This window comes from Rhinatrema bivittatum, unplaced genomic scaffold (genome assembly GCF_901001135.1).
Source record: "Rhinatrema bivittatum unplaced genomic scaffold, aRhiBiv1.1, whole genome shotgun sequence".
NCBI lineage: Eukaryota > Metazoa > Chordata > Amphibia > Gymnophiona > Rhinatrematidae > Rhinatrema > Rhinatrema bivittatum.
Genome location: NW_021821213.1, coordinates 52,011 through 72,975, shown reverse-complemented (window position 1 = coordinate 72,975; position 20,965 = coordinate 52,011). Strand labels below are relative to the sequence as shown.

The following is a 20,965-nucleotide window of genomic DNA, read 5'->3' as shown; positions in this document are numbered from 1 at the left end:
GAGCCTCGGCCTGGACTTCACCTCGTCAGCCAGCCGCCTGCTATCGAACCTCACTCCGGGCATCACCCTGCCAGCTAGCCGCCTGCCTTGAGCCCTTGGACACACTGACCATACTCTGGTGCATCTCTAGAGGGGCCCACCTAAGACCAGCCAGCCCCGGTACCCAAGGGCTCAACCTGCGGGGAACGTGGGCTGGTAGTGGCAAAGCTCCAGCTGGCCCCTGTCTTCCTCCGGCCTCGCCCCTTGATGTTGGTTCCCCCCTCAAGTAGCTTCAACACCAACTCAGGTCAAGGGTCCACAGTCTACTTTGTGGTGCCAACAGATTGCCAAGCCGATGGATCTGGCGAAGGCCTCTGCCCTGCAGGCCATATCGGGCTTAGCCCAGAAGATCCTGGAGCAGCAGAGGGTTCTGGAGTCTCTTGCCTCGGCAGTGGAACTGCTTGGCCAGCGCCTGGATTCCACGATTTATCTGGGTGCGTCGGCTCCTTCAGCGGTGGGCTTCCCCGCCCCCTCGCCGACTGCATGACCAGTCCTGCCACTCCAGGCTCCTCCACATTTCACCGGGGATCCCCTGCAATGTCGCGGCTTCTTGAATCAGTGCCACATGCACTTCTGTCTCCATTCTGTACTCTTCCCTGATGACCTCACCAAGACCACCTGGGCCTCTCTCCCCTCTGGGGAGCGCTGATCCAGTGTTGGAAGACCTGGTAGTCCAGTAGGCCCCGGGAGCAATCTCCCGCTCTCGGGCCGTCGGCTGCCACTAATAAAAATGGTGCCGATGGCCCTTTGCCCTTACCATGTGACAGGGTAACCGTGCCATTGGCTGGTCCCTGTCACATGGTAGGAGCACTGGACAACCGGCGCCATTTTTAAAGATGGTGCCGGCTGTCCACTGGATGACCCGCGCCAGTAACAGGATACTTTTAACTTCATGATGTAGGCTCAGTCATAGGTGCGTCCCGGCCGTCCACTGGATTTTTAAAGATGGCGCCGGCCGGCCAGTGCTCCTACCTGTGACAGGGGCTTACCATGTGCTAAGAGAAATTAGGGAAGCTAACCAAATTGGTAGTGCGGTAATAATGGGAGACTTCAATTACCCCAATATAGACTGGGTAAATGTATCATCGGGTCACACTAGAGAGATAACGTTCCTGGATGGAATAAATGATAGCTTTATGGAGCAATTGGTTCAGGAACCGACGAGAGAGGGAGCATTTTTAGATCTAATTCTCAGTGGAGCACAGGACTTGGTGAGAGAGGTAACGGTGGTGGGGCCGCTTGGCAATAGTGATCATAATATGATCAAATTTGATTTAATGACTGGAAAAGGAACAGTGTGCAAATCCAAGGCTCTCGTGCTAAACTTTCAAAAGGGAAACTTTGATAAAATGAGAAAAATTGTTAGAAAAAAACTGAAAGGAGCAGCTACAAAAGTAAAAATTGTCCAAGAGGCGTGGTCATTGTTAAAATATACCATTCTAGAAGCACAGTCCAGATGTATTCCACACATTAAGAAAGGTGGAAAGAAGGCAAAACGATTACCGGCATGGTTAAAAGGGGAGGTGAAAGAAGCTATTTTAGCCAAAAGATCTTCATTCAAAAATTGGAAGAAGGATCCAACAGAAGATAATAGGGTAAAGCATAAACATTGGCAAGTTAAATGTAAGACATTGATAAGACAGGCTAAGAGAGAATTTGAAAAGAAGTTGGCTGTAGAGGCAAAAACTCACAGTAAAAACTTTTTAAAATATATCCGAAGCAGAAAGCCTGTGAGGGAGTCAGTTGGACCGTTAGATGATCGAGGGGTTAAAGGGGCACTTAGAGAAGATAAGGCCATCGCGGAAAAATTAAATGATTTCTTTGCTTCGGTATTTACTGAAGAGGATGTTGGGGAGGTACCCGTAATGGAGAAGGTTTTCATGGGCAATGATTCAGATGGACTGAATCAAATCACGGTGAACCTAGAAGATGTGGTAGGCCTGATTGACAAACTGAAGAGTAGTAAATCACCTGGACCGGATGGTATACACCCCAGAGTTCTGAAGGAACTAAAAAATGAAATTTCAGACCTATTAGTAAAAATTTGTAACTTATCATTAAAATCATCCATTGTACCTGAAGACTGGAGGATAGCAAATGTAACCCCAATATTTAAAAAGGGCTCCAGGGGCGATCCGGGAAACTACAGACCGGTTAGCCTGACTTCAGTGCCAGGAAAAATAGTGGAAAGTGTTCTAAACATCAAAATCACAGAACATATAGAAAGACATGGTTTAATGGAACAAAGTCAGCATGGCTTTACCCAGGGCAAGTCTTGCCTCACAAATCTGCTTCACTTTTTTGAAGGAGTTAATAAACATGTGGATAAAGGTGAACCGGTAGATATAGTATACTTGGATTTTCAGAAGGCGTTTGACAAAGTTCCTCATGAGAGGCTTCTAGGAAAAGTAAAAAGTCATGGGATAGGTGGCAATGTCCTTTCGTGGATTGCAAACTGGCTAAAAGACAGGAAACAGAGAGTAGGATTAAATGGGCAGTTTTCTCAGTGGAAGGGAGTGGACAGTGGAGTGCCTCAGGGATCTGTATTGGGACCCTTACTTTTCAATATATTTATAAATGATCTGGAAAGAAATACGACGAGTGAGATAATCAAATTTGCAGATGACACAAAATTGTTCAGAGTAGTTAAATCACAAGCAGATTGTGATAAATTGCAGGAAGACCTTGTGAGACTGGAAAATTGGGCATCCAAATGGCAGATGAAATTTAATGTGGATAAGTTCAAGGTGATGCATATAGGGAAAAATAACCCATGCTATAATTACATAATGTCGGGTTCCATATTAGGTGCTACAACCCAAGAAAGAGATCTAGGTGTCATAGTGGATAACACATTGAAATCGTCGGTACAGTGTGCTGCGGCAGTCAAAAAAGCAAACAGAATGTTGGGAATTATTAGAAAGGGAATGGTGAATAAAACGGAAAATGTCATAATGCCTCTGTATCGCTCCATGGTGAGACCGCACCTTGAATACTGTGTACAATTCTGGTCGCCGCATTTCAAAAAAGATATAATTGCGATGGAGAAGGTACAGAGAAGGGCTACCAAAATGATAAGGGGAATGGAACAGCTCCCCTATGAGGAAAGACTAAAGAGGTTAGGACTTTTCAGCTTGGAGAAGAGACGACTGAGGGGGGATATGATAGAGGTGTTTAAAATCATGAGAGGTCTAGAACGGGTAGATGTGAATCAGTTATTTACTCTTTCGAATAGTAGAAAGACTAGGGGGCACTCCATGAAGTTAGCATGGGACACATTTAAAACTAATCGGAGAAAGTTCTTTTTTACTCAACGCACAATTAAACTCTGGAATTTGTTGCCAGAGGATGTGGTTAGTGCAGTTAGTATAGCTGTGTTTAAAAAAGGATTGGATAAGTTCTTGGAGGAGAAGTCCATTACCTGCTATTAAGTTCACTTGGAGAATGGCCACTGCCATTAGCAATGGTAACATGGAATGGACTTGGTTTTTGGTGATTGCCGGATTCTTGTGGCCTGGATTGGCCGCTGTTGGAGACAGGATGCTGGGCTTGATGGACCCTTGGTCTGACCCAGTATGGCATTTTCTTATGTTCTTATGGCCATCGGCGCCATTTTTATTAGTGGCAGCCGACGGCTCAAGAGCGGGAGATCGCTTCCGGGGCCCACTGGACCACCAGGTAATTTTAAAACATTTTTTGGGGGGTCGGGAGGGTGGTGGAGGCTAAGGGAGCAGTTTTAAAGGGTCGGGGTGGGTTTTTTGTTTATCGGCCGACAGTCCGAGCGCGAGAGAACGCTTCCGGGACCCCCGCTGGACCACCAGATAACTTTAAAACGTTTTTGGGGGGGTCGGGAGGGTGGTGGAGGCTACGGGAGCGGTTTTAAAGGGTCGGGGTGGGTTTTTTGTTTATTGGATCGGGCGCAGCCGATTAAAAAAAAAAAACCAATCGGGCCGGACCAAAAAAAAATGCACGATTTGAACTGGAACCGAACCAATTCCGGTTCCGATTCACATCTCTAATAGGCAAATAACCATATGCTTTAACTAGAAAAGATTAAGTATTACAGCTGCGATGGCAAGTTTAACCCAAGAGCACATTAAAAGTTTATCAGTTTTCCTCAGGATGCATCTGCTCCCGCAAAGGTCATATGTGCTCAGGATTCTTCCAGGTTTTCCTGTAATGAGCACCATAAGAAGATACAGTGAGTTTCAAGTGAACTGCAAGGGTGGATAAGCAGGGCAGCACTCCACACTGAGTATCCTTTGTGTAGACCTTAAAGTGACAACAGAAGAAGAGTTTTTATATATATATATATATATAGTCCACATCCTTCTTCCTAGGATTCAAATTCAGAGAGGACAGCTATAGGTGAAACCCTGCCTTCACCTCCCCTAATGCCATAAGCATGACCATAAGTGCTTGGGCTCAAGGTAACAGGATACTTTTAACTTCATGATGTAGGCTCAGTCATAGGTGCGTCCCGGTACTGTTACAATTCAGGAGCCTTTTGAGTCAGAGCGGGCTTCTCTGACACACTCTGGACTCACCAGAAGAGGAGGGCAAAGCACATGACATACATTACTGGTAGACCCAGAAAGTGCTGATGATTAAAAGGAGCAGCAAAGGCTTTGTTGCAGCACTACTATCCAGAATATACTGTCGCAACTTATTGATCCCCACATTGAGCAATGACTTCTATATCGCATGCTGGAACATCCCGAGGAGAATCTGCAACTGCCCTAGAACTCCTCGTCTCCTAATCCCAGGCTCTCTTTTCTTCCCCTGGAAGGACAGGTTGATTTAGGCCTGTTGTCTGAGTTCCTATTGATTCATGTGGGCAAAGATAAGGATAACTAATAGCTGCACTTCAACAGTATCGTTCCTGAAGGTGGGCGCCTACCTCCAGGCAAATCTGGGAAATGTCCATTGTAACAAGCTGCCCAATAGAAGACAATAAGATAAAGTTATGCATAGTGTTTTAGGGCTTTATGCTGCAAAAATCAGATGTAATGGAGCCTAAATTTTCAACAGCAATTTGTTACAGATCTCAGTTTTTTTCTAGTACTTTTAATGAGGAATCTGGTTAAGGATTAAAAGTACAGAGGTTGGGATGAGACAGGATGAAGCTGAAAATGGACCTTGATCCTAGTTCTCTTTTTCCAAGTTAACAAATAGATTTTAAAAAAGTAAAACATCTCAAGGTTTGTCAGCATTTGGGAAATATGCAGTCAGAATTGCATTTTATTAATGGTTTATGACTTGTTTTGTATATATTATGTATTGTATTTTGAATCTTTAGTAAGCTGCCTTGGGCAAAACTTGGGGATTGAAATAGAATATGGAGATAGAACATCATAAATTAGCTATGAAAAGTATTTTCAACTGATTGACCACAAAAAGTCATAAAAACATAAGAATTGCCATTTTGGGTCAGACTCAAAGGTCCATCAAGCCCATCATCCTGTTTTAAGCTGTGGCTAATCCAAATCACAAGTTCCTGGCAGGATCTCATATAGCAGATAGATCCTATGCTCCTAACACAGCGAGGTAAGTAATGGCTTTCCTCAAGTCTACCTGGTTAATAACACTTTATGGACTTTTCCTCCAAGAACTTGTCCAGACCATTTTTAAACCCATTTATGCCAACTGTCTCTACCACATCCTCCGGCAATGAGTTCCAGAGCATAATTGTGCATTAAGTTAAAAAAAATAGTTTCGCTGATTTGTTTTGAATGTGCTACTTAGTAACTTCATGAAGTGTCCCTGAGTCTTTGTATTTTCTGAAGGAGTAAATAACGGATTCACATTTTCTCATTCTACTCCACTCATGATTTTATAGACCCCTATCATATCCTCCCTCATCAATCTCTTCTCCAAGCTGGATAGTCCTAACTGTTTTGGCCTTTCCTCATAGGGGAGCCATTCCTTCCCTTTATCATATCTTCTCTGTACCGTTTCCAGTTCAGCTATATCTTTTTCGAGATGCAGTGACCAGACAAGCTCACAGTACTCTAGGTATGGTCTCACCATGGAGCGATACAGAGGTATTATGACATTATTCTTTTTATTTTCCATTCCTTTCCTAACAATTCCTAACATTCTGTTTGCTTTTTTGACTGCCACCACACACTGAGCCGAGAATTTCAAAGTATTGTCCATTATGATGCCTAGATCCTTCTCCTGGATATTAACTCCCAATATGAAGCCTAACATTGTGTAATTACAATTTGGATTATTTTTCCCTATGTGTATTACTTTGTACTTGTCCACGTTAAATTTCATCTGACATTTGAATGCCCAGTTTTTCAGTTTTGCAAGGTTCTTCTGCAATTTTTCACAATCTGCTTGTGATTTAACTCAGAATAAATTTATTTCTGCTGCAAATTTGATCACCTCATTTGTCATTCCCTTTTCCAGAACATCCCAGATGAAAGGTTATAGAGGCCATATCTCAAATCATAGTCACTGATGTTATACATGCCTTTATATTAAATTATATCATTCTCCAGGATTCCCTGAGTGGAGGAAAGATAAATCTTCTATGCCCTATGCATTGTAGTTACTTAAATCCCAGTAAGAAGTTATTGTATATAGCAGTGTGGAATGTGGATGAGACGATGGTGTTATGGTTACTGGTATTTGGGTGGATCCTTGGACACTGTGGCAGCTGACTTACGCCCATGGGGGGCAGTCCCGTGAGGGACCACAGTGTCAGGCTAAACTCCGGACAGACAAACCCAGAATGAATCTTTTATTAAACAGTATATGGAACCACCAGAGGTGGCAGTAGTGAGTAGTAGTTGTAGAGCTCGGCTGGGCGTGCCTCTCACAGGACGCCGGAATAGTGAATCCTCTGTAGGCAGTGCTGTAGTGGAAGAGAGACTGAGAGTTATGAGCACACAATAGAATTAGCATTCAGAGACCCAAGTAGAATAGGAGAGCTCCGAGACAGGGAGAGCAGGCCCTCGAGGATCGAGTACCTGATCCCTTAGAGCAGAGAGACTGAGTAGCGTTGTACTCACTAGCAGTAGCAAAGATTCCACTAGACGAGAGGTCTGGCACCGGAGCAGAGGGCAGGCCCTCAAGGAGCGAGTACCTGATTCCGGCGAAGCAGTACTGTAGAGAGAGATGTTTCTGTACTCACAGATGGTGACTGTAGTTAGTTCTTCCAAGTAGAAGGTTGAGGTTGCAGGCACACACAAACACACCATCTCTCACTCACACATGCTTCTTCTCACTTGGGCACATATGCTTATACACTCACACACTCATACACATGCTCCCCCTCTCTCAGGTACTCATGCTTATACATACACACACACTCATACACGTGTTCCTTCTCTCTCAGGCACATATGCTTATACATAACACACACACTCAAACATGTGCTCCCTCTCTCAGGTACTCATGCTTATACACACACACACACACTCATACACGTGCGCCTTCTCTCTCAGGCATATATGTTTATACATAACACACACACTCTCAAACATGTGCTCCCTCTCTCAGGCACACATGCTTACACACATGCACTCATAAACACACTCCCTCTCAGGCACACAAGCTTACATACACACTTCCTCTCTCTCAGGCACACAAGCTTACACACACACTTCCTCTTTCTCAGGCACACATTCTTGCATACACACTTCATCTACCAGGCAGGCAGCACACATGCACTCTTCCTCTAGCAGGCAGGTAGGACATGATCCCCTGCCACCATGGGCTTCCTTTAGTTGAACCACCAAGCAGGACGCAATCCCTTGGCAGCTGAAGTGCCTTCTTCATTTTGGCCACCAGATGGGATGGGATCCTCCGGTGGCTGTGAGGCCTCTTCCAGTTGGGCTGTCGGGTGGGATGGGATCCCCCAGTGGCCAGAGCCTCTTCTTTGCTTCAGGCTGTGGTGGGATGAGCTCTACCGCGACCTCGCTGGTCTTCCTGTGTGGGAGCTAAAAGCTGTCAGTGACTGTGGGAAAAGTTGTGCATGGCCATGCACATGTGTAGATTAGAGGAAACATGGGCCAGATCTTGTGTTCCACTAAGGTCTAGAATAGCTCCCCCTTTTGTTGGTTCCTGGGCCAGCTGCTCCACGAAACAGTCACTTGCCTAGCATGTCCCGATGTGATATTTACCCAGTCAATATTGGGGTAATTGAAATCTACTCACACAAAGGAGTCAGCGGTTAACCACAACATATAATCTAGCACAGGAAATGTGGAACCCAAAAAACAATTTCAAAAATTGGCCTAAGAAGGTGTCAGCAAGCCTTGACGTTATGTGTCACTCTCAAGCAGACACTAACCGGTCTTATCAATCATTCACCTTCATCATAATTTTAATGCAACAAAATAAAATAAGAGGTGAATTCAATACTTATCTCATGACACCACGGCTACCATTTCAGACGGGACCGGACGTCTCAACCATCTTGGAAGGAAGAAAATGGAGGAACCCGAACCGAGGCTAACGTTCCTTTAAATGATGTCAACCCTCAAGATGGTTGAGACGTCCGGTCCCGTCTGAAATGGTAGCCGTGGTGTCATGAGATAAGTATTGAATTCACCTCTTATTTTATTTTGTTGCATTAAAATTATGATGAAGGTGAATGATTGATAAGACCGGTTAGTGTCTGCTTGAGAGTGACACATAACGTCAAGGCTTGCTGACACCTTCTTAGGCCAATTTTTGAAATTGTTTTTTGGGTTCCACATTTCCTGTGCTAGATTATATGTTGTGGTTAACCGCTGACTCCTTTGTGTGAGTAGTGTATCACTGACCTCGAGTCATGGAGACCGAACCGGTTGTTCCTCTCAAGACATTGAGCTTCTCTGAAGCCGAGCTACAGGCGTTGTTACAGCAGCCATCTTCCTTTACTACAGTCGCCAGTTCAGCCTCACCTGATTTGCAATGGTTCACCTTGCAAAAATTACTACGCCGCTCTATTCGGACTACTGCACATGCTGAGACTTTATTAGAATATTGTCGGATCCAACGGATTCCTCGGGGCCTGCGAATGATCAAGGCTCCCCACTTATACAAAGAAGACACAGATTTTGTTTCCGATTGGAATGCTGTACTTAATAAGTGCAGCCTTGACTTAATGATTCTAATCATTAAGAAATCACAAGCTTCAGAGATATTGATTCGTGAAGAAATTGAATTGACTAAAACAATGTTGATTTCTTCGGTTGACCAAGAGCAATTCACAGCGCAGATGAAGTCTACTGAAGAACTGATGGATAAGTTCCGTTCCGATCTGCGCAAGTTTAAATATGAAAAATTATGTCGGGACGAACGCGACTACACCAAAGGGTTTGTTTACCCCTGGATGACACAAGAATATATTGCCAAAGTCTCCCGACATGTTACTTTTGATTCAAGTGGCGAAGAATTGTCTTCTGGTGACGATGAGATGCGCTCTCGCCCCCCGCGTTCTGAATCAAATACCTCATCAGCATCTTTTTTAGGACCATCCTCCCGCGGCACCCGCCGACCGTATCGCAATCGGTACAATCGATATCAACCAAGCGGACGTTCAGAGACCTACGAACCGCGAGTGACACGATCACAGCGAGAAAAGAATCCTTGATTTTGAATTTATCTTCCAAAACGTTATCATCAATTCAGATTCAGGTCCTAGAACGGGGACTATCCTTTGTACCCACTCATCGCGGAGATAAATTCGCCCTGCAGGTGGCTGTGTTTCGTTTTGTTCGGAACCTCAAGATAAAAAACTTTTTTTCTACCCACACACCATCTATAGATGTATCCATCTTGTCCAATCCATCTATGTGGAGCCCACCTGGACCCGAAGATCCAGCAATAAAAGTTTTTTATGACCTGATTTCACAAGATATCTCGGCTTTGGATTTAACTGACTCTACCTTTCAAAATCTATCACGTTTGGAAAAAACTGCTTTACAGGAGTTACAATCAGCGCCAGACCTTATCATAAAACCAGCTGACAAAGGTGGTAAGATAGTTGTACAGAATAGAACTGATTATGAATCTGAAATCATGCGTCAACTTGATGATACACATTATTATCAACGTCTTGAGATGAATCCCACTTCTGAGATACAAGAACTTATATCTGTGGTTGTGCAGTCAGGTGTGAAATCTGGCTTTTTGACTTTGAAAGAAGCCAATTTTCTAACTAAGAAATATCCTCGTGTCCCAGTTTTTTATACACTCCCAAAGATACATAAGAGCATTGATCATCCTCCAGGGCGCCCGATTGTATCTGGCTGCGACTCAGTTTTGGAACCACTGTCCCGTTTTGTAGATCATTTTTTGGCACCATTTATTCCGTCCATGCCTTCCTTTATTAGAGATTCTGCAGATATGATTACTTTTTTGGAACAACTCGAGGTTGATACCACCGATCTACAAATGGCTACTTTAGATGTTGAGGCCCTTTATACATCTATCCCTCAGGACGAAGCCATTGAGATTGCAGAAACATTTTTTGAACAACGACCACGCCCCCATCGAATCCCTAGTGATTTTTTGGTGAAACTGTTACAAATAGCCTTAAAGAAGAATTTTTTCGCCTTTAATCAAGAGTTTTTTCTCCAGACGTGTGGTACTGCTATGGGAGCCACCATGGCTCCTGATTTGGCAAACCTGTATATGCATTTTTTTGAAGAGAAATGGCTTCAAGATCATCCCTTCAAAAGTCAGCTTTTTGTGTGGAAGCGGTACATTGACGACGTCTTTGTACTGTGGAAAGGCGACAAAGATCTTTTTGGATCATTTTTATGCTGGCTTAATACCTTAAATTGTCATCTGAAATTTACTGCCACCATTGAGACTATTTCCATAACGTTTCTGGATATACGGATCACTATGACTGATGGAAAATTCATGACATCCCTTTTTCGAAAATCAGTTAGTTCGAACACCTATCTACATTACTCCAGTGCACACCCGAGAAATTTTAAACAGAACTTGCCTGTGAGTCAATTTATCCATCTGAGAAGGATTTGTACTACCATGTCCGATTTTGAGGTACAATCGAAACTTTTGTGTGAACGCTTCTCAGCTAGAGGATATCCGCGCTCCAGTATCCGAAGAGCTTACTTACGCGCAAAGTACTCACATCGCGAGTGGCTTTTTCTTCCCCGATCCAATGAAGAATCCTCACGCCATACATGTATTCTACCATATTCTTCGGTTGCTTTTAAAATTCGTCAATCTATTCTACAAAATTGGCATGTGCTACAAACTAATGCGATTTTTCATGCTCCCCCACGAATTACTTTTTCCCGTGCCATGAATTAAAAAATTTTTTTGGTGAAATCGGACAGTTCTATGATGTCATATACATCACATAGGTTATCAGGTTCACACAAGCCTTGCAATAATTGCTCCGTTTGTTCATCTTCTATGACAATCTCAGATCAATTTACTGTACCCTCTGGTTATAAAATATTTTTGCGACACCATACCACTTGTGCATCTATCATGGTGATATATTTGATACAATGTCCTTGTTCCCTCATTTATATTGGCAAGACGAAACGCCTATTGAAGACGAGGATGATAGAACATCGCAGCAATATTAGAACCGCTAGAGTCAATGAACCCTTAGTTTCTCACTGTACTGAGATTGGACATACTTTTGATGATTTACGATTCTGTGCCATTGAACACATTCCTGCACACTGGCGGGGAGGCAATCGGGAACGTATGTTATTGCAGTCTGAACAGCGGTGGATTTATCGTTTAAAAACTGTTCACCCATCAGGATTAAACACTGAGCTGGACTTACATGTTTTTTTAGGTTGAATTCTAGGTTGTTTTCCAAATCATGATTGATAGATTGCCCAACACCGATTCATGATTGATGGCTGACGTCACTTAAATTACGATCATCTGACAGATGTTTCAAATTCATGATTGAGGGTTGACATCATTTAAAGGAACGTTAGCCTCGGTTCGGGTTCCTCCATTTTCTTCCTTCCAAGATGGTTGAGACGTCCGGTCCCGTCTGAAATGGTAGCCGTGGTGTCATGAGATAAGTATTGAATTCACCTCTTATTTTATTTTGTTGCATTAAAATTATGATGAAGGTGAATGATTGATAAGACCGGTTAGTGTCTGCTTGAGAGTGACACATAACGTCAAGGCTTGCTGACACCTTCTTAGGCCAATTTTTGAAATTGTTTTTTGGGTTCCACATTTCCTGTGCTAGGTAATTGAAATCTCCCATTATTACTGTACCGCCAAATTTGTTAGTTTCCCTAATTTCTGTTAGCATTTCATCTTCTACCTGTTCCTTCTGGCCAGGCAGAAAGTAATATGCCCCATCACACTCAGAATTTGTATCCATAAAGATTCCACAGTACATTTGTTCTGCAGGATTTTTTCCTGTTTGACTCTATACCAACCCTAACACATAGCGCCACCACCCCACCAAGTTGATCTACCCTATCATTGTGATATAATTTGTATCCTGGTATAGTACTGTCCCTTTGGTTACTCTCCTTCCATCATGTCTTTGAGATGCCAGTTATGTTTACCTCTTCATTCAGTGCTATACATTCTAACTTAGCCATCTTAATTTTTTAGACTTCTTGCATTTGCATACAGACATTTCAAGGTGTATTTTTTATTTGTATACATAACTTTCTTAGTAATTAACAGGGATAATTTTGAATCTTTTTAATTCTGATCTTTACTTAAAGGCACCTGGATTCCTTTTGCCTTTATTGGAACCTTTCTATTGGGATGCACTAACTTCCCTGTTTTGTTAGTATCTTCTGAAGTTACCTCCCTCTAAACCAGGGCTTCCCAAACCTGTCCTGGGGACCCCACAGCCAGTCGGGTTTTCAGGATATCCACAATGAATACGCATGAGATACATTTGCATACCATGGAGAGTTGGTATATGCAGATTTATCTCATGCATATTCATTGTGGAAAACCCGACTGACTGTGGGGTCCCCAGGACAGGTTTGGGAAGCCCTGCTCTAAACCATGTGCTGCTGAGCGACTGTTGGTTTTCCCCCATGTTCTAGTTTAAAAGCTGCTCTGTTTCCTTTTTAAATGTTAATGCCAGCAGCCTTGTTCCAGTCTGATTAAGGTAAAGCCATCTTTTCAGAATAAGCTCCCCTGTCCCTAAAATGTTGTCCATTTACCTAACAAAACTAAAGCCCTTTTCCCTGCACCATCATCTGCCCCTAGGGTTCTGCATGTCAAACTGGGAGTATTTAAAAAAAATGGTTCCCTGGAGGTTCTGAATTTCAACTTTCTACCTAAAAGCCTAAATTCGGCTTCCAGAACCTCCCTCTCACACCTTCTTATGTCATTGGTAACACATGTACTATGACAGCTGGCTCCACTCCAGCACTGTCTAATATCTTATGTAGCTGATGCATAAGATCTACCACCTTCTCATTAGGCAAGCAAGTTACATCCACCAGCCACCCAGCTATCTACATTCCTAATGTTTGAATCACCAGCTGTGATGACCATCCTAACCCTTCCCTCCTGGGTAAAAGCCTTTAGACACTCATCCTTGCTGCGAGAGAATAATGCATCACCTGGAGAGCAGGTCCTTGCTTCAGGATCACTTCCTGCTGCACCAGGGTAATGCTCTTTGCCCAAGCAACCTTGTTTATCCAAAGCAGCACAGTGACTGTAGTTGGGACCTAGCTACTTTGTCCCTGAAAGTCTTCTCTATAAACCTCAGTCTGGCTTAGCTCCTCCAGATTAGCCACTCTAGCCTCCAGAGATTGGATTCATTTTCTGAGAAGCAGAAGCTCTTTGCATCAGCTGCACACATACAACCTCTCACCAACTGGTAGATAATCATACAAGTGGGCACTTGGTGCGAAAGACTGGAAGGCCTCCATCTTGCTGTTGGACTGTTGCATCTTAATATTGTTGAGTTCTAGCTAAGGTTGCTAAGGGAGTAGAGATGCCTAAAATAAAGTCCTTTAAGTTTATTTGGTGTATTTTATGTTAATTTGGCAATGACCTGCAAGGATACAATAGTTGACCTATTGATTAGGGCTGGGTCATTCCCTTGTTTTATGTAAATCTCTGATTTATTCTTGATGTGAAGAATGTCTCTTGTCTTCTTAAATGGGATAGAGATCAAAGCATGTGCATAGGGATGGGTGGGAGGGAGGGAAAGAAAGATGCTAAGAAATGACCTAGTTTTCTTTTTTAAATGAAGCACATGCACTAAAACTATCTTTCTGGGTGCTTTTTTTTTTAATCAAGCATGTGACTTACAATATTAGATGATAACATACAATCAACAAAGTCATCAGATTTAATCACCACAATTTAAAAGTGAGCTGAGCTGTAGTTTCAAAGAAATACTCAAACTGAAACAGATAAACACAAACTGCAAAACTGAATTGAACCAGCTTTAACATTTTGGGTTTGAACTAACAAGGCATTTGCCATATAGTGGTGATATGGGTATCACCAAAACTGGGCTGAGTAGGTTACATTTAGCTTTATGTCACAGCTACACATGCAGTGTCTCACAACACAACCCTACCTCTTCTGTGTCATGATGTCAGGCTTCAAGGTTTATTAACAGGTCTGGTTTTCAGACTAACCCAAATATGTAAATGATGGGGATCTTAGATCAAGTATATGCAGATATGTGTAAGTACATCCAGGGATGGGTTTCAGCTTTTGTCAGTCCTAGGCACACTGCCTACCCCTCCTGCTGACCTGGTTCCCTTCACCTTCCACAGAACCTCTGATTTCCCACCCATACCCCAATGCACTTCCGATTCCCCAGCTGCCCTCCCCTCCACATGACCTATGATCATTTCCCTCTCACTTTCCCTCAACAGGCCTCAGGATTCAGGCTGCAAATCTGCTTTTATCAGAGCTCAGAGAACATAGGCTGAGCCTTGCATTCACAGACCGTGCCTCCTCTGGGCTTCCATGAGCACTTGCCTTATAAACAGCAGAGCTAGAACCAGAGAACCGAGTGATGGCCAGAAGTAAAGAATAGTAGAAAATAAGCAGCCAAATGTCCAATCTGAATTTCTTTATTGGATGGAGATAAAAATGTGCAAACAAGCCCTTGTTTGCACATTTTTATCTCCATTTTGTACTATTGCCTCACGGCTTTGTTAGGCAGCCTTCCTTGTTGCTTTCTCAGAAGTAAAGAATTGCAGGTTCGGGCAGCAATTGGGTTGGATCGGGTCAGGGAGAAAAGGTGGTAGGCGGAAAGGGTAGATATGTTGCTGAACCCCCCCCATCCTAGGTACTGGCCTTGTGTACCTATTAAGAAATCCAGACCTGAAAACATCCAGTGATTATTCACTGTGGATAGCCTAACAACCAGATCGATTCATTGATCTAAAGAATTGGAGCTGGCCTCAAAACTCCTTCTTAGATCAAAGCCTTGATCTCTAGGAGTTGACAAGTGACCTAGACTGTGCTTTTGCCTTCAAGCTAAGCTCTCCTTTTAGAAGTAAGAACGTTAGTTGAGAGTTTTGAAGTTCTTGAAACACTCTTGAGGCTGGCAGAAAGCTCAGAGTCTAGCCTTCTTAACAGAAGCCACTATTCCTGCGGAATACCTGCAGAACATTTGGGAGTATATATCTGCAAGAGAAAGCTCAGTGGCCCTGGAGCCAGAACCAGTAACTTATTCACAAGTCAAGAAGATATCTCTCAGCTAGACTATCTCCAGATATTTGATCACTTCTCTAACTCAGGAATTTTGCAGAATAGGGTCTATAGGGTTTTTTAAAGCAATATAGCTGTTTAATTTTGGATCTATTTTACTAGTTTATTGAAATACATTTTCCTTCTCTGCATCCTTTCTTTATCTTTTTTGACTTATTGGAGAAGCACTGATAATGGCATGTCTGTGACCATAGAAATTTGAATGGAACAATCTGATTTTTATCTTTTAGGCTGATCTGAACACAGATGTCCAGGATGAAGTTGGGTCTTTCTATGGGGTCTCCAGTCAGTACGAAAGTCCTGAGAACATGATCATTACTTGCTCAACGAAAGTCTGCTCCTTTGGAAAGCAAGTGGTGGAGAAAGTAGAGGTACAGTGAGCACCTCGTAGAATGGATCTCAAATTAGAAAATGTTTCTAACAGAGACAAACAACTGGAAAAAATAGTAAACATTTTCTATGGGGAAAGAAAATAGTAAATTCCAATAGCAGCAAAAGGTCTATACTAAAAAGCAAGTCCAAAGAGTTTCAAGTCATGAATTTAGATGCGTGAGTCAAGAAAGCAGCTTCCTGTGCTCAAGGCACTTGAAAGAAATCTTTAGTCCCATTAGATAAACATTTTTTTATTTATTTATTTTTAAGTTTTTATATACCGACATTCTTGTATAGAATACAAATCACCCCGGTTTACATTGAAACATAACAGTCGCTTGGGAGCGAATACAAGGAACAATTAGAACTGTAGCTTGAAGAACCATACAGAGAACATTTGAACATTTGTACATATATAAAAACATGTTTGCACCTCTGCAAACAACCTACTCAGGTGCATCATTTGTAGTGGTGCATTGGCTCAAGCTCCATATTAGCTATATTTCATGGTGCAATTTTCAATAGCCCAGGTTATCTGCAAAGTATGGGGGGTTATTTTGGGCCAAATGAGCGTTTGCAAAGTCTGCGCGTTTAAAAGTGTCCATGTTTTTTTGCATCTGCCATATGAGTGAGTGGCCAAGCTGGGCAAAACAGCATGTGCACTTTTGGAAGTCCCAGGAATGCAGGATGTTTTCCTCCCTGACTTGAAGGCTGCCAAAGGAACGACTGCTTTTAAAGCATGCATATTCTAAGATTTTAGGAGGGAAGTTTGCAGTTAGGCTATTTTAGCCAGGCTATGCCTTTGAAAATTGCTCTCTCACTGAGCATAGGGGGATCCATGCTGATCGATCTCAAACACACAAAGTAGAAGCGCTTCCAGTAGAAGAGAGAGATAGTTAGTTCATGAAATAATACAATTTTGGAATTTCTCTGCTTTCTTTCTTTTGAATTTGTGTTATCGGTAAATGGCTGAACAATTGCCTTTCCTCCTAAGGGCAGTTAGTTGGTCAGCAATGTAAAACTGCACCCTTGCTTTGTGCTGCCTGGTACAGTCTCTTCCCTATAGAAAATTACACTGTTGCACTGAAGGATTTTGAGGCAGCTCCTTTGGCACTGACATATATAATGTACCTGAATGCAGAATAGGAAGTCTGGAGTTTGGGCAGGCTTCCTCTTGGGGGATGTTAGAGAGTACAGCAGGGGAAAAGCTATGCAAAGGTTTCCCACTACTGGACATTTGCTAGTACCGCATTTGTCCTTCCAATACAAGGAAATGTTGTGGGAAGAAATTCAGAATCAAAGCCCTTGGGCGAATCCCAAACCATGGTCTCTAAAAGTGTTTTGTTGAATTGGGCCCCCTGGAAGGGAACGGTAAGGAAACACCTGCTGTAATAGGAAACTCTTGTAGAAGGACAAGAAGAGTCTGTAAGTATGACAGACCATCTTATGTAAATCAGATGCCACCATTAACCCCATGTTTCCGTTCTTGGTACATGGCCACCACCTCTGGCTTCCGTATTCCGGTCCCTTGTCAGTAGATCCTTAACGGTAGCATTTTTACAATTTATTATCGTATGTGTACTGACAGCATCAGGTTGTTTGGGCCTTTCCATCAAAGCTGGAGCATACCTACTGCACCTGAATGTAATCCACTTTGAAATGGCTGAAAGGTGGAATGTAAATTAAAAGAAAAGAAAAGAAAAGATGTTCCTTTTCCTCTTATAGGTTGCTGAAGGAACCCCAGAATTTGTTTTTAGTAAAAAGCCATATATGCTAACTGTGTAGATAAGGGACATTTTTTGTGTGGGACAAAAGGGACCTCCCCACCGTCTCTTTGTATCATTTTAATGTAACCAGTCATAGTGTCTATAGCTCTTTAAGGAGGCAAGTTTGAAAACATTCCAGCTAGGGGCAAAGGCCTTGGTTACTTTGCACTCGCAAACTTTGTACAATTTTTAAAAGGAAAGCCTGCATGGATGTGCTGTTTGCACATTGTGCCCCCCCCCCCCCCCCCCGGGTACAGCTGGCCCACGGACCCAGCTGCATCTGCTTTTAGTGCGGGCCAGATCTGGATGGCAACAATAGCAGTCGTGCATTGTAAAATGCAATGTGCATGCACTATTTCCTAATCCTGGCCAAAGCACACCCCTGGGAATGCCTCCCCTTTATCCTCCTAAAAAGTACCCGCACTGTGGAACCACACAGGGCCTTCTAGCAAGGTTAGGGGTGGGTGGTTTTCGGTATTTATCTGGGTAAATTGGCTGTCTGGAAACTGCCTACCCTTATCTGCCTAAAAGTTCCCGAGGGGGAATAGGAGGCAATGTCCTTTCATGGATTACAAACTGGTTAAAAGACAGGAAACAGAGTAGGATTAAATGGACAATTTTCTCAGTGGAAAAGGGTAAACAGTGGAGTGCCTCAGGGATCTGTACTTGGACCTGTGCTTTTCAATATACTTATAAATTATCTGGAAAGAAATACGACGAGTGAGGTTATCAAATTTGCGGACGATACAAAATTATTCAAAGTAGTTAAATCACAAGTGGATTGTGATACATTACAGGAGGACCTTGCAAGACTGGAAGACTGGGCATCCAAATGACAGATGAAATTTAATGTGGACAAGTGCAAGGTGTTGCATTAAGGGAAAAATAACCCTTGCTGTAGTTACACAATGTTAGGTTCCATAATAGGAGCTACCACCCAGGAAAAAGATCTAGGCATCATAGTGGGTAATACATTAAAATCCTCAGCTCAGTGTGCTGCAGCAGTCAAAAAAGCAAACAGAATGTTAGGAATTATTAGGAAGGGAATGGTTAATAAAACAGAAAATGTCATAATGCCTCTGTATTGCTCCATGGTGAGACCACACCTTAAATACTGTGTACAATTCTGGTCGCCGCATCTCAAAAAAGATATAGTTGCGATGGAGAAGGTACAGAGAAGGGAAACCAAAATGATAAAGAGGATGGAACAGTTCCCCTATGAGGAAAGGCTGAAGAGGTTAGGGCTGTTCAGCTTGGAGAAGAGACGGCTGAGGGGGGATATGCTAGAGGTCTTTAAGATCATGAGAGGACTTGAACCAGAAGATGTGAATCTGTTATTTACACTTTCGGATAATAGAAGGACTAGGGGGCATTCCATGAAGTTAGCAAGTAGCACATTTAAGACTAATCGGAGAAAATTCTTTTTCACTCAACGCACAATAAAGCTCTGGAATTTGTTGCCAGAGAATGTGGTTAGTGCAGTTAGTGTAGCTGGGTTCAAAAAAGGTTTGGATAAGTTCTTGGAGAAGTCCATTAACTGCTATTAATCAAGTTTACTTAGGTAATAGCCACTGCTATTAATGGTATCAGTAGCATGGGATCTTCTTGGTGTTTGGGTAATTGCCAGGTTCTTGTGGCCTGGTTTGGCCATTGTTGGAAACAGGATGCTGGGCTTGATGGACCCTTGGTCTGACCCAGCATGGCAATTTCTTATGTTCTTACTCTTAGGTGGATAAGATGTAGGCGTTCTAGAGATGTATTTAGGGCGAGGAAAGAAATAATGCACATAGATCACATTTTCAAATTAGTGCCCCTTATTTTCAAGAGAAAAAGCAAGAGTAAATCTCTGCGGGGCATTTTTTTTTTTCTTAGCAGTTTTCAAGGGAAATAACCATTCATACATTCCCTTTGTAAAGTGGCACAAAGCCTGCGGGTGAAAGCACTCACAGACTTTTTCATGCATGCGAGCACATTTGAAACCTCACCCTCAAATATACATTTTGTCTCTTCCATTTCCAGACAGAGTACGCTCGATTTGAGAGCGGGCATTATTTGTATCGCATCCACCGCTCGCCCCTTTGCGAGTACATGATCAACTTCATTCACAAACTCAAACATTTGCCGGAAAAATATATGATGAACAGCGTGTTGGAAAACTTCACTATTTTACAGGTAGGATTCAAGGATTCTGTTTTGTTTGGGGGTGGGGGGAGCAGTTATACCCATTTTACCAAATAGGAGAAATAAAAGGAGACTTTTCACATGTATATATCCAGGCAAAGTTATTTCTTCCTTCTTTCAAGTGGACCTCCTGTCGCTTTGGAAAAGTGACATCCTTCACTAGTCCAGAGAAATCTCGGTAAACAACAGCTAAAAACACAGCATTTAGCCAGCTAATTCAGAAATGAGCATGCTAAATGAATATTTGGGCACTTATCTTGCTAAGTTCTAGCTGGCTGAATTTAGCCAACTTGCAGGGTCATTTATCATTTTGCATTAAGGCCCCAACACATGCGATAATGCCGTAACGTGCGTGTTGAATAGCACAATGTGCATTATTATGCAAATGTCATATTTGCTATGCAAGTGGGAAGAGTTTGGCCAGACGTATACCAGGCAAAAAGGTTTTTATTGCACGAGAGAGAGAGACTCTGTAAGTTTACTACTTATACCACTGTAAGAAGGGGCACTTTTAACTCGATGTGGGGGTTTGGGGGGGTGTTTTTACATACACAGTAGGAGGTATGAACAGCAAAATTGACATCACTGAAGATTTTCTGCTGTTTGAATCGATGAAGGGTACAAGAGTTGATTTGTACAATGCACTCTCTACCTAGCTTGTTTGAAGCTAGGTAGAGAGTGAAAATTAGCGCAGGTGCAATAAATTGCCTATGCGATATGGGAACAGGGAAAAGCCTAACCATGCCCCTTTTTTTTTTATCGCAGGTGCTATTTCTGCTATAAAAATAGCACTTTAATAAATCTAGGGGTAAGCTAGGGGCATTCTGTGGCCGTAACTTGGAAGAGTTGAGCTAGCCAGCTAAGGCCTGGATTTTCTAAGTTCGCAGAACTTAGAAAATCCGGCAGTAACGGGGGGCGGGATGGCGAAGCAGGGGATG

General features: G+C 42.8%; 1 protein-coding gene across 1 annotated transcript in view; it reads left to right on the top strand.

Moving 5' to 3' along the window:
* Positions 1 to 20,965, top strand: part of LOC115082524 (protein scalloped) — a 40,323-nt gene that overhangs the window by 13,065 nt on the left and 6,293 nt on the right. Inside the window, exons 2-3 of the mRNA XM_029586754.1 lie at positions 15,939 to 16,079; positions 19,866 to 20,018. Coding sequence (XP_029442614.1) covers positions 16,017 to 16,079; positions 19,866 to 20,018 — 216 coding nt within the window. The 5' untranslated portion in view covers positions 15,939 to 16,016. The remainder of the gene's footprint in view (positions 1 to 15,938; positions 16,080 to 19,865; positions 20,019 to 20,965) is intronic.